The sequence below is a fragment of the Oryzias latipes genome, chromosome 22, assembly GCF_002234675.1.
Source record: "Oryzias latipes chromosome 22, ASM223467v1".
Classification (NCBI taxonomy): Eukaryota; Metazoa; Chordata; class Actinopteri; order Beloniformes; family Adrianichthyidae; genus Oryzias; species Oryzias latipes.
In genome coordinates, this window is record NC_019880.2 from 3,848,030 (window position 1) to 3,862,599 (window position 14,570).

General features: G+C 42.3%; 1 protein-coding gene across 1 annotated transcript; it reads right to left on the minus strand.

The window, feature by feature from the left end:
* Positions 1-4,911: 4,911 nt before the first annotated feature.
* Positions 4,912-12,947, minus strand: vrk1 (vaccinia related kinase 1). Its single transcript, XM_004082147.4, has 13 exons — positions 12,833-12,947; positions 11,708-11,867; positions 11,543-11,598; positions 11,021-11,090; positions 10,541-10,628; positions 10,335-10,443; positions 8,844-8,936; positions 8,227-8,359; positions 7,247-7,367; positions 7,084-7,142; positions 5,977-6,152; positions 5,268-5,361; positions 4,912-5,192 (listed from the first exon to the last, which is right to left on the minus strand). Exons 2-13 carry the CDS (start codon positions 11,865-11,867, stop codon positions 5,050-5,052), a joined length of 1,302 nt encoding a protein of 433 aa, XP_004082195.1. The 5' UTR covers positions 12,833-12,947; the 3' UTR covers positions 4,912-5,049.
* Between the last annotated feature and the right edge of the window lie 1,623 nt (positions 12,948-14,570).

The window sequence follows — 14,570 nt, forward strand, 5'->3', positions numbered from 1 at the left end:
GTTTATCTCCTTTGTAATGAGACCCACAGCGAGCCAGAGTGAGGACAGACTCCGAATCTGTTCCTCGGGTGACCTCCGCTCTGATGTTCCTCAACCCAAAGACTTTCACCACAACATTGTTCTGTGGCCCCAGTGTGGGACGTTGCCTGAGGCTCCCCACCGGCCCTCTGTGTTTGTTGAATGAGCATGACCTCCCTGTGGACCACCGACACGCTCCTTCACCTCATCTAAAGCGCTCCTTCTCAGAGCCACTGCAGCCTGGCCCCAGTCAACGGGGGCGCCGCCTGGGGCCAGTCTCCCAGCCGGACCAGGGGAACAGAAAGCACTCCTTCCGCCAAACGTTTTGTGTGTGTGTGTGGGGGGGGGGGGGGGGTCAAAAGAGAAAGATAAAGAGCCTAGACATCAGATGCTTTTGTGTTTGAAATCATTTTACTACAGCTTCTGAAGGTATTTATTAAAACTCTTCAACAATAACAAGCCATGTATTTAATGTGACCACATGTGTTTGTCTAGTGTAACTATGTCTATGTTTTGCCTTTAGCCCTACTGTCATTTCAACCTAAAGCTAAGTAGCCGCCTTCCTCCTTTATTAGGTTCAATACAGCCTTAGGTACAAACAGCCCATAACGGTGACCATGTCGTTTGGTTTCTTCTTAATAACCGTCGCAGAATAACATCTACAGGTACTCATTTTTGCAACCTAACCTATTAAAGTCAAATTAGAGCAAATAAAATGAATCAGGTTTACGGGGGGGGGGGTTACCTTGGTATATTCCACCTTACATTCAAACTTTGCTGTAGCTGAGGACAGTGTGTGTGTGTGACACTACCGTATGTTGTTGTGCTGACACTCGCTGTGTAAAAAAATGAGTACGTCTGAAGTTCAACGACTTTTGTTTAACCTTTTTTTTTATAGGATTTAGAGGCTGGAGAGAAAACAAAACCCTGAATGTTCTGCCATTGGGTCCTCCAAATTTGGAACTTCTAGAAAGCTGCCGTGTGGTGTTCAAGTGAAATAAGCGCTGTGGGAAAATGCAAAACTGAACCCAGAAAATCTTGAGTTTTTTTATGAACATGAAGGGAAGTCTGATGTAAAAAAAAACATAGACTTTAGTGCATCAAAGAGGCTAAAGTCCCCCTTGACTGACGCCCCTGGATGATGCTTTCAAAGACATCCTGGTTCAGAAAGACGCAGACACTTGGAGCGCCCACAATATGTGGTGAAGTGGAAATAAAACTGGCAGGTTTCTGCTCGTTCTGCATAAGTTCATCAGGTCTTCTTCAGCTACAGGGCGAGGTGGTTGTAAATCAGAACAGCCGTCTGCCAATTAGTTGGCCAGAGGTTCAATTCCAAGGCTCTGCAGGCATTATGCTTTTGGGAGAAACCTACATTTCGTTTTGGATTAGCACCGGCTAAATGTTATGCAATCGCACATATTAAATTTATTATTAATCGCATTATCAAAGACTATTAACGACCCGAAACCATGTAGGCTAAGTGGACAATACCTCCAGTTTCAGGTCTGACTCCTCCCCCATGGATGCATATATATACCAGCTCTTAGACCAGCTAATTCAGAATTGACAAAGCCTCTTGGACAAGAGGCGAAACGTCTTCTAACTTTAAAACTAAGTCCAGATGACATTCCTTAAACCTACTACACTGGAACCAACCTGGATGAATGAGAGTCTTCATAGACATAATCAAAGAAGATAATCACAAAGAGACCAATCTGGTTGGATCTGAAAGCACAACATGGATGATGGACTGAACTGTTCAGATCAATGTTCATTCATTTTTCCATAAAATTCATACATTTATGATGATTGAGCTCAATTGACTGGCCCTCTTAAACCCTCAAATACATTTTATTCCAAGACAAATGACGTTACAGAAAAAAAAACACTTTCTTTATTTTATTTTTTTAGCATGAATGATGAGGTAAAGGTGCTGGCAGGGAGGACAAACTTTCCAATTGAACTCTTGTTGGCAGCAAGAAATCAATCTAAATGCCTTGTTTGGTCATTTTCTGTTGGATAAGCCCTGAAGAAAGAAGCAGACCCACAACAGTGAGGAGAAACAACTGAAAGAAAGGGAAAAAAAATGCTGTTGATTCTTTTTTCTGAGCTTTGAGAAGAGCCGAAATTAAATGTGTGTGTACATTTTATCATGCCTGCTATCGCCTTTTGAAATTGCAGGTAGCAGAGTGTTTAACATTCTCTTGTCAAGCGTCCTCCTGCTGGGACAATAAATGCCTGTCCAGTTTTGCTCACAGCGGCGGCTGCAGATTACAAACAGCAGGAGCACGCCGGAGTCTGAGCACAATGCCGATAAGGACGCCGCCGCTTTGGCTGGCTTCTCCTCACGCCAGGAACCCACTGCTTTCTAATATTTACACACAACTGGAACGGCAAATGTAGCGTAACTTCACCCACACACACACACACACACCTGGAACCTGGGTGCATAGTTCTGTGTTTTGGGCAGAATTACAGCACAAATAGAGTGAAATCTCATCACGTTTTTTCATCCAGGAGCCTAAAGAGGGAGGGAGGTGTGGATGATTGCTACTGCTGGAAAGTTTTTAATCAGACTTTTTGGGGATGGAAGGTGGGCGGAATAGAAAGCGGGGAGGGTGAAATGCAGATTTATTGTGGAAGCTGTGACAATCGAGCAGCCAGGGAAGGCAGGCAGGAGACGCAGGAGGCCACTGACACAGCACATTATTCACCAGCGCAAGACAAAGAGCTCCATGTGATTTACATTAAAGCACAATGAAAAGAGAAATGACTTAGATTTGAGTTCTCTTCTCCATCTAATGCGGTCACAACAGACTCCAGACTGTCAGAAATCCACGCAGGTGCTGAAAATTGGGTTGATTTGGTGATTTTGAGTTTGGCCTCCTGTCATAAACCTTCAACCCCATCTGCCAAACTTTTTTTTTTTTTTTCATTTACTCGACGAACCCATTTTTTTTTAAATAATACATACGGCTCGTGCAAGATTTACCCTCTTATTCTAGTTCTCTGATTTATTTAAAATATTTCTACCTTCAAAAAATTAAATAAACAGCTGAATGTGTTTACGGTTTCCATTGTTTTAGTGTCCAGATCAGGAAAAAGTGATCAGATGTGCAGAACTCTAACAGAATATAATACTCTACATTTTGAAATGTTCCAAGTCTCCATACAATGAATGGGGGGGGGAAGCTTTAAAAAGCATTTAAACGTTTCTTCATTTTTTTTTGTCTTTTCCGTTTATTTTAACAAAGTCAACAAACATAAAAAAAGAAGAAATTAAGCTAAACCGGGCAAACTTTTTAATCACTTTTTCAATGCAGTATTTTTGCATTTTGCACATTTAGTTTTGTATTTGTATCATTAACAAGTTTTTAACACGGCAGATAAATAAAAACGTGAACAGACGTTTATTTCTCTATCTGTCGTTTATGACAGAAAAACAAACAAAAAAGGACCAAATTCAGAATTAGGCTGTGAAAATTAGGTTGTGCTTTTTTTTCCTGCTGACCCTGAGAGGCTTCCATCCTGTAACTGTAGAAGTTGTTTGAATCTCATTTGTCGGTCGACATTTTTTGTGTTTTCTTGAGGGAGAAATGGTCTTTATGAGCAAAGGTTTTCCTTCTTGAGTTTGAGACAAACCTAGATGTGTTGCAGTTCTGCCCTTCTCCTGGACGCAGCTTTCAGAGAAGAGCAACTTCTCATTGATTCCAATGTAAAAAAAAAAATTAAAAAGTAAATTACACTAAAAAAGGAAACCTCATTGCATTTTCACATCAAATCTTTACAGTTTAATAAAAATAGAACATATTTTTTTTATGGATGAGTGGACGGCCCACCTATGGTTTCCCAATGTTTTGGGTTGTTATTGTCAATGCTGCTGATAGGAAAGAGATTTTGTTCACCTGACAGGTGAATTAAACAGATTCTAAAGCAAAAACTGGTTTGGAATCTATTTTTGAGGAGATGCAGTTTGTCCGTTTTGAATCCTGAAGTTTTTCCAAACAATTATACACAGAAAAATGAGGAGAAAAACCTATTAAACACCCCCCATACTGACCTTTCATATTTAGACCCCCCTTTCAATATTTTGGAATTTTCCTACAGTAAAAACAGGAAAATGCAGACAATTGTCACAAACACAGGAAACTGTCATCGAGTTATTGACCGGGGGTGGGGTGGGGGGTGTTTGTCCGCTGCTGCCAGTCCTGACCAGGCAGCCACAGGTAACCCTGCCCCCCACCCCCACCCTCCTGCATCCATTTGCTATCATTATGCACTGCTGCCCCCTGCTGAGGGCCCGTGGCTGTGGCGTCCATAAGGTCAGACTGGGGGGGGTGTGGGGCTCTTTACTCACGTGGGGGCTGCAGCGATCGATGGAAAGCCACCAGCCACCACAGGGGGCCCCGGGGGCCCTCTCAACAGCAATATTAGAGATGTCTTCCTTCATGGGGAGGGGAGCCTGTGGGAGTTCATGTGGGGGGTGGGGGTCAGGGACGGCTGGAAAATGAAGGTTTCTGTGGAAAATGAAAAGCTTTTCTATTTTTAATCCTTTTAAAAATGTTCATAAACTTTATTTTCTTCGTCTTTTTTTTAATCTCATCTTTTGGATTTAGTTTGTCATTTTTTTAAATCTTTTATTTTATTGCTTCCTTCTTATTTTTTTTGTATTTTTATTTCAGTCCTGTTTTCTCGGTCCATTTCCTGGACGGTTGTACTTTCCATTTAGTTGAGTTTTTGGGTCATTTTTCATCGTCTTTCTTCATATTCTTTCCTCAATTGTTTTGCTTTTTCCTCGTCAGTAAAGCAGCTGTCTGCAGACGGGTTGATGGTTTGATTCCCAGCATCTGTTGTTGTGTCCTTCAGGATTTCAGTTTGATGTGAAAACATTTCTTTCTAAATAAGAGAGTGACTTTATTTCCATTTATTTCAACAGCTCTTCCTTCAAGGCAACAAACAAACAAACACTGGCTGTGAGTAAAAAGCAGAGGAAGGACGGGAGCGTGAACGGTAGAAAAAACGGAGGAAAGTTCACGGGTTGGCTTTCTTCCTGCCTCTGGATTTCTGGACGAGTCCCGGCGACGTCTGGGTGCTCATCTCCACCAGTTTGGACTTGGCGGGAACTTTCCGGGATGCTGGAGGCTTTCTGGGGCTTTTCTTCACTCCGTTTACCTCTGCAGGAGAAAGTAAACGGATGCTACAGAATCAGAACTTTTTTCTTTTTTCTTTTACAAAAGGGGCTAACCCACCTTTCTTTTTCACTTCTCTCGTCTTCTTGATAGGGGTGTCGTTAGAGCCCCCCTCCTCTGGTTTATCTGCCGCCATCTTTCTCTTTCTTGTCTTCTGGAGAGAAAAAAGTAACAGTGGCACAAATGAGATGAAGGTCTTTGACCAAACTCTTCAGAACCAGCAAGGATCCAAAGAAAATCCTCTAATCTGAATTCTTTCCCCCCCCCCCTCCTCCCCCCCCTCCCTGTGTGACGGCGCCGTCCTCCCTCTGCTCTTGTTTCCGTCGTTCTGTTGGCGCGGCGCCTGCTGAGCTGAACAGATTGGTGAGATAATTACAAACAAAAATCGGAGCAGAGGCCCGCTGACCTTTCAGGAGGAAACGCCACGGAATCTCCCAGAAAACCCGGAGCAAGACCAAAAAAAAAAAAAAGGAACGAAGCAAAAGAGCAAAAATGAAAGCAGGATTGGTGGGGCTGCTATGAAGATGAACTTTAATCAGAGGCTTGAAGCTCTGTTCTGAACTTAGAAAGCTCATAAGAAAATCTTAGAAGTCCTCAAAGTTATCTCATCGCTCTCCAAAATCTTAATTTGACCCAAGAATGCAGGAAATCTTCTAACTCTGAGGGTGCATTGAGCCCCCTCCCGCCTTCAGCATCTCCAGACCAGAATGGAGTCCAGAGAAGCGGCTCCTGTTTCTGCGTTGGTACCAGCAGATGGACACGTGCTGACCTTGGCAGGAGCAGGAGCAGGCGCCGCTCCGCTGACGGCGGTGAACTCCAGCTGCCCGTCGTCTTTCTGCTGCAAACTCTTGAGTCCGCTCTGCAGGACGGAGCGCAGCTTCTCGTACCGAGGCTTGTCCTTGTACCCCAGAGACTTCACCTCCTCCATGAACCTCTGGATCTCATCTGCAACAGGAGGATTTTTAGACCAAAACATGGAGCAAATGAATAATGAATCCCACGTCGTGTTTTCTTTCAAAATAAGGCCCCGCTTGGCTCGCCGTCTGTGAACTAAATGCAGTTTGTCTGCTGGACCTGAGCAAACCGACCTCGCCTGTCATCCCGATGCGGACTCTGGCTGCAGCGACCGGTCGGGCTCAGTTTGCACACAAACGTCTCTGCTGCTCGTCCACGCGGAAGGAAGCCGGGCCGACGTCTCTTCCTTCAGGTTTAAAGAGCCGACGCCGCGTTTCCCCAAACAAACGTCAAAACAGACATCTGCAGTTCGGGCTAACGCCTGCTGAGCGTTTGTCGGAGGATTTTAACCTCTGCCAAAGACCCAGCTGCTCTACAGTTCATAATTACATAAGGATATATTTTTTAATGCTTTTATTGTGAAATGCAAATTTGAAACTTGAATAATATCTGAGAAAATATATGTAATAATAACAAAGTGTGCATCAGGGAATTCATTTTTGATCATTATAAACCGACAGAACAGTTTCTTCAGTTAATTGAAGCTCTTATATCAACGACTGCTTGAATCCCATTGGCTGATATGAATGAGGACCATTACAGTCAATTCCCATCAAGGAGAGTATTTGTTGCCCTTTTCAAACAGCTCTAAACATTTGTTTCATTTCTAGTTTGAAACATTTTAAATGGATGAAAAGATGACGGGAGTGGGACTTTAAGGACAAATGCCCCAAACAAAGACGTCTGTGGATCCATTTGACTGTTTCTACCATATCAGCAGAATTTAACGTCTGGTTTTCATTTCAGTTCTTTTTATAAGGTTAAAGTGTTTTCTTCTGGCTCACAGCTAAGATGTTTTTTTTCTCTGTCTGAGCAGGAGGAAGGTGCCAACCCACCCCGGCGTGCATTGTTCGTCTCTTACCGGGTTTCTCTTGAGAGGAAAAACACTTGGACATAAACTCTGAGATGTTTTCTTGACTCCTGTGGGAGAAAAAAAACACACAGAGAGCAGCTGTTTACTTCCACCTGAACACAGATCAGTTGACATCTGGGACGCCCCGCGTGAAGCGGCGCCGGCGCTCCACCTGATCTTGGAGTCTCTGACGTAGACGGGGTCTTGGAGCTTGTCCTCCCAAGGCAGACGTCCGCACAGCCACTGAACCATGCAGTAGGACAGGATCTCCAAGTCGCCCCGCCTGCAAGGAGCTGCAGACGAACCAAGACGTGAGGAGCTGAACCATGAGCACGAGTAACAAGATTCTGAGCTAGGCCTGTACAATAAATCGCAAATTTGTCGTTATTGCGATGTCCATAACGCAAAATACGGCGAAAATCACAATAAATGCCGAACCTTTAATCTGATGGCAGCTTGAAGTGTTTAATGAGTTGAATAAATCCATTTATGCGTTTGACCAATCAGACGGAGCCTTCATGTTAGATGTTTGCCTCTTATGTAGACGAGGGTCATTTGGAGTGTAAATTAAGGTATTTTGACTCTTATTCAAATTAAATTGTTGCATTTTCTGTTTTTGGTTGTTTTGGTATTTGTACATGCATCAAAAGTTATGTCATCATCGCAATGTTGATCATTAATGTCGTACATCGCGAGTTTTCCTCACATCGTGCAGCCCATTGTGAATGAGAGCTTTCCAAGAACCGGTTCGACTTTCTGCACTAACAATATTGACTGTCTTTGTTTCATTTCTGAGTTTAGAAAAACACTTTGACTGTGATTCCAGAAAATCTCAACAATCGGTTTTAACTCAAAATGTAAAACAGCAACAAAAAGTATAACTTTAGCATCAATCCTGTTTTTACATTTCGTGTTTTATATTTCTTTAACATAGAAATAAACTCTCTTTTTTCCACATTGTAGTTATATTTGGGCTTTTGGCAAAGGAGATGTTTACATCCAAAAAGGTCAGATTTTCTCCTCGGCCTGATCTTATTGTGTCTAAAATGATTGGATTCGCTCATTTCCACGGCTGGGTTTCATTCAGGATATGAGTTTAATCATATTACAGTCAGTAAGTGGATCTGAGTTTCAGAGCGGACTCGTACGCACCGACTCCTTTGTGGGCATCGATGCTGGTGAACTCTATGGTTCCATCGTGGCATTTCTTGGGATCCTCCTTGTACTCTTTCAGGACGCCATCAGGAGCGTATCTGTATGCCAGGCCGTAATCTACCAGATAAACCTGCACAGCCAGCAGAACCGGGAAACCAGATGAACCCGCTGTGATCAACGAGAAGAACGGACAACTTCCAGAACCACAAGTTCTTTTTGGACTCGAAATCTTTGCTCAGTCTAGATTCTTTCTGGCTTAAATAAGTGACACAGCTACAGTCCATCAACAGAAACAAAAAAACAAAACAGAGGACAATTAAGCATAGAATCCTGAGGGCTCATTTTTATAGTGTCATTTAAAAACAACACAAACAATCCATTATTAATCTCCAAATTAAATACCCGCGCCTGTTCCAATTGTGTTTGCTAAAAATAATACAAAAATAAAAAAACCTCTGCTGCTTTCTAATCTTTAGACACACACCTACACCCACACACAGCAGGTTAGAATAGAGTCTAATGAAGCGGAATGAGGGAGCTTCAACCAAAACCTTCATCCATCCCGGCTTCCAGCAGCAGAGCTGAAGGCCGGGGGTTTCCCCACATGAACTGACCTGGTTGGGGTCACTGTGGCTCAGCATGAGGTTGGACGCTTTGACGTCGGCGTGCACGTACTCATGCTCGTGGATGAACTCCAAAATGTCCAGCTGAAAACACACAGGAGAGTTCAACCACATCTCGTTTATTGTCTTGCTATAGACAAACAAACACTAGATGGCAGCAGAGATGCTGTAGCTGCAGCTGGAGCTGTCGTAGCTGCAGCTGGAGCTGTCGTAGCTGCAGCTGGAGCTGTCGTAGCTGCAGCAGAGATGCTGTAGCTGCAGCTGGAGCTGTCGTAGCTGCAGCTGGAGCTGTCGTAGCTGCAGCTGGAGCTGTTGTAGCTGCAGCAGAGATGCTGTAGCTGCGGCTGGAGCTGTCGTAGCTGCAGCTGGAGCTGTTGTAGCTGCAGCAGAGATGCTGTAGCTGCAGCTGGAGCTGTCGTAGCGTGTTCAAGTCTCGTTCAGGTTTCCCAGCGTCAGACTTCACAGAGAAGGAAACTGCTTCAAAGTTTTACATGTTTAATTCTACATGCTAAACAATTGGCATAATGCTTTAAAAGATCTTCATTCAAGGCTAACCGGGAAAACCGGAGTAGCTGGGTGAACGTAAAAAGAGAATACAAGTAATCGCTGTTTTTAAAGTTTGTTGTTCTCGTTTTTTAACCCTACCTGGAAGTTTTGGCAGATCCACAACTATTCAATTCAATTCAATTCAATTTTATTTGTATAGCCCAAAATCACAACAACAGTCGTCTCGATGGGCTTCGAAGTAAAACATGAAATCAAAAGGATCACGAATACAAAGAGTTCAATAGAAAAATACTAAAATGAACTAACAAACTGACTAAGCTATACTGGCATCCCTGCCCTTAGACCGCCCTTCGCGGTAAGGAAAAACTCCCAAAAAAACCGGATTCCGGAAAAAACGAAGAAACCTCAGGGGTGCCCACATGAAGGAGGGATCCTCCCCCAGGACGGACAGGCGATTTACCAGAAATCTTAGAGAAGAATTAACTTATCTAAATCTACAACTACATATATAAAAGTCCAGCAGACGAGCTTCATCCAGCCGTGGTTGTGGGGACAGTCAAAGGCGCGAGTCGAGCCGGAGACAGGAACCACAGCCACGTGTAGGAGCAGGAGCAGAGACGAGGTAAACGGTCAGGTACAGAGCAGAGACGAGCCAGAGATGAGCCAGAGGCAGGATCCACAGCCAGGTGTAGGAGCAGGAGCAGAGACGAGGTAAACGGTCAGGTACAGAGCAGAGACGAGCCAGAGATGAGCCAGAGGCAGGATCCACAGCCAGGTGTAGGAGCAGGAGCAAAGGCGAGGTAAACGGTCAACTAAAGATGCATTATTATATAAGCTCGGAGTAAACTTAGTTTTCTAGAATCTGTGTTTAGAGTTAAGCAACAGAGATTTCTGCAGCCCTAAACTCTGTGTTTTGACACAATGCAGTGCTATGTGTTTTAAGCTAATAGAACACCATTCTCCTCATCAACCAACCAGGCGGAGACCGAGCTGCAGGACCAGTTTTCTGGGGAATCTCTTCCCACATTCTTCAAACTTCTTCTGCAGGTCTGTGCCGAGTCTGTCAATCACCATGAAGCGATACCTGCCAGGGGCAGAGAGGGAGGTTTCTGCTGTGTGTTCCACAAGAAAACCCTCCCGATCTCAAGTCCAGAGTCAAAGACGGGGGAACCCGGTCTTACCTTTTCCCTCCTTTCTCATGCAGACCGGAGCCCCAATAACGGGGAACCCCCAAATGCTTCAACTTCTGGGTCTTCATCCAGGTCTGGACTGCAAGACAAGCAAAGAAACAAAGACTCAGAACAGACTGGAGAGCCCAGATCCTGGACTGTGAAGACAGACGTTTGTTTTTGTTTTTTAGCGCTGGCCAGCGTGACCAACAGTTAATCTGCTGCAGGGACAAATACATGAATAAAAGATGAGCCTTTGGTTTCTTAGTAATACTGCAGTTAATTGTCGGGGGGATTGACATTTGGAATGTTATTATATTCAATGCAGAGCTGTGGCCCCCAGAGCCCAGTTCCCCCTTCAGGCCAGCTGTTATCCTCCGCTCTAACATCCTCTCTTTAATTAAGAAAGTTTGATTCTTTTATTTGTTTGCATCGGATTGGAGGTTCCCGTGACGGCGAGGAGTACTGACGAAGAGTGAAGCTGCAACTTACTGAGATCGGGCTTGGCGGCTCTCATGTAGAAATGCAGCTCGGAGAACAGCGGCCCGTTTTCGCTGGGTTCCTGTGGCAGAAAATGTAGTTTTTTTTAAACGACACATCAGCTCTGGATTTGAATGTAAGATCCTGGAAGTCACAGGATCACAGCGAACTCACACAGAAAAATGAAAACACTCTCCTGCTCCAGAATAGTATTGCAAAAAGTCAGAAACACCAAATCAATCAATCTTTATTGGTAAACCGCTTTAACATCTACCAGAGATCCAAAGTAAAACAGTAAAATCCACGTTAATAGAAACACTAATAGAGCTGGCCTGATTGTCATCCACTCTGATGTTAAAACCTAATGTAAAATCTTTTAACAAAGATTTAAATTCATGAGGATCTGGCAGACCTCACGGAAAAAGGGAGACGGTTCCAGAGTTTAGGGGCGGCCCCTGAAAAGGTTCTGCCCCCCGTAGTCACAAGTCAGTGGAGATGATGACAGGAAAGATGAGCAGACTTGTAAAGCCTTACCACTTTGATGACGTACGGCGCTTCTTTACCAACAGGTTTGTCAGAGTTCTGATCCGCTGAGGATGAAGAAAGAGATGGACAGCAGTTTGCGTAACACATCTGGAAATGCTGGCAGTCGCGTCACAAGGGTCAAACATTCATCTCTAACTGCAAAGCTTTTCTCACCCAGATAAATCAGGCCGAACCCCCCCTGGCCCACCGGAGCTCCCAGCTTCCAGGATTTCTTCCCGGTGTCTGTGAGAACTTCTCCAGGGGGAAACTCCTCGGCCAGCTTCCTCTTCGCAGGAGCTCTGGCTCTGCCGGTCGCTTTGGCTTTAGGGGGCATCTGAGACATGGGGGGGAGAGGGGGGGCGATCAGAGGGGTTAACAGGATTCACCCAACAGAAGAAAAAAAACCTACAAAAACAATGATTTTGATACACAATCTATGTTTAGACACATTTGAGATGTTATGTTTTATACGACTCATCAGATTAAAAGGATCATTTTCTAGGAAACTCCTTTTTTGATTATGAGAAGAAAGTAACAAAAAAAAAAGATTTTAGAATTCGGATTTTTTAAAACCTGGAACCAACACAATAAAAATTATTGTATTTATTTTTTATTTTTTATTCATTAAAGCTTCAATTATAGTTTCACTTTGGTCATTTGCATGTTTGAAAATAGTTTAAAAAAAGAAAAAGAAAGACATTATGTGTATTCAAGTGAAAAGTACAATTATAGCATTGCAATTTTGAGATTTGGAAATCAGATGAATTAATATTACGGAGATTATTATTTGTTTGCTCTTTCGACGGAAGACTCATTAAAACTTAACACGTAAGAAGTCCCACTTTATTAACATATATCGGTTTAAAATCAGCAGTGAAGCTTTCAGCAGACTGCTCGCTTTAAGTTAACCTCAAATCTGATGGCAGAAATCCATTATTTGGATAAAGTGGGAACTTTGTTTATTTATGTGACGCATTTACAAAACCAGAAAACAAACACGAACCATCCATGGAATATTTACCAAAAAAAAAACACGAACACGAACTCCAGGCAGCAAATAACTAATCAGCATCACCAATCTGAACGTAATACGCAGTAAACACAGTTGTTGTTGATGGACAAACGGCGTCGAGCATTTTTAGATGACCGGTTAGCTTGAGGTTAGCTAACTAACTGCCTCGTTTTGATTTGTTCCGTCAAACTGTTACGATATTTCGCAAAATAACGGCGTTTTTTTGCTGTCTGTCCCGATTTACCATCTAAATATATATTCTTAAGGTGTTAACAAAACATACTTACCGCAATATAAATGATCGCGGTTGATTTAGGGCTTAAGTGTTTACGGAACAAACTTCCCGCAAACTTGCCGGTCAGGAAGTTGCGTCACTAAGCCTCGATTGTCTATTGGTGGAATGACTACCGGAAGTAGAGATACGGGATTTTTTTTTAAACTGTATTGCCCAAAATGAAACGTTACTGTCCCCAAATAAATATTTGTTTAGAAAATAAAAATGTAGAAAAAACTTTAAAAAAAAAAATTAAAACAAAATTATTTTTTTTAATACATTGCAAATGCAGAACGTAGCATTAAAAACATAAAAAAGGTTTCTGAAAGTTATTTTTTATTTAAAAAGAAGCAGTAACTATAGTTGAGAATTACTTTAAATATATGGTTTAATTTTTTTTAATTTTTTTTGTGGCCACAAACAAACAAAAGAAATCCCATCTACCTTCTTGAAAACATCAATCTAAAAGTAGTATTTAATAGGAAAGATCCTAGGAACATGGTCAAACTGCAGGAAAAAATGGAGTACAACAGAAATGAATTTCAAACAAAGAAAACTTTTAATTAATCATTAAAGTTTAAAAAGATGCATTATTTTTGAGGATGGGAACATACTAAGCGGTATTTACCAATAAAAAGGAACACCCAATTACTATTGTCATTTTTCAGAAAATAGACTCTATACACAGTATAAATGCATAAACCTAAAAATAAAAAATGGGAACAGTTAAATATTGATAAAATTAAAAGTTATATGTCTCAAGTCTTTTTTTTTAAAGTCTCCACACTGTAAATAAATTGGAGCCCACAGTATTTGAACAGATCTCACTGTGGGTCTGACTCTTGAATCAGTAAAGAGGCCTGAACATGAGGATCTGAGGACTATCAGAGGTTAATATGGTAAAAGTAACAAAACAACTAAATTAAAGTGACTCTGTCTTTCTGATCCTGGATGAAAGTCCAGGAAAATCCTGGAAAATGTCCCCCTGAAGATCCTGACTTTGTCCCTTAGTATAGTTACTTTGCAACTATACTGACTTTCTCTGCCTCAGAGCTAAAACTTCACTTTTGTCCTGATTTAGAAGCAGGAACTTCTCTAACATTCACATCCTTAATAGAAAATGCAGTTAAAAAGGTTGTCAATGTCATGTCATCAGCACAGTTAGATTTATATTACCCATGTGTGTGAGTCTGTCTATTAGAGTTTAGATGTCCTCAGGTAAGGTTTAAGCATCCATATCAGTTGAATTATAAGGAATTATCCTGCCTTAAGGATAAGAATATCCCTCACTTGCTCAAAAAATAGATGGCTAATTCTAAAATATGTGCAACAACCTGTCTGTTTCGCTCCCGGTAAGAAGCAACAAAACTATTTCAGAAAAGAGTCAGATGGCACCTGAATGCTAGCAACAGAGTGTCAAAGGTGGGCCAACCTAGATCCACAGGGTGTTTGGTCTGGAGATTCTACCACAGCCGAGCACCATGCTGGCCTGTGCACCAACCAAAGTCTAACCGCTGCCAAATCCGAGTCATTTACCTGTTTATATTTTGCACCTGTGTTTGTATATATTAAAATAATAAAAATCCAGTCAAATCATCCATTTGTAGATAAAATAATGTGTCAAATGCAATGATGCTGTTTGTGCACTCCGATCTGTTGAGTCTGCTTGATCAGAAAATGTGATTAAGTTCCTGTGGTGTCAACAAAATGAAGAAAGTCAAAAAAGGAGGAGCTTTAAAAGCTTGATGGTT

Coding starts and splice junctions, on each gene's coding strand:
- vrk1 (XM_004082147.4), bottom strand. CDS start 11,867: ATGCCCCCTAAAGCCAAAGCGACCGGCAGAGCCAGAGCTCCTGCGAAG. Junction 8,360..8,843: donor GCCACAGTGACCCCAACCAG/GTCAGTTCATGT, acceptor CTGGCTGTGCAG/GTTTATCTGGTAGATTACGG. Junction 6,153..7,083: donor TTCCTCTCAAGAGAAACCCG/GTAAGAGACGAA, acceptor CTCCTGTTGCAG/ATGAGATCCAGAGGTTCATG.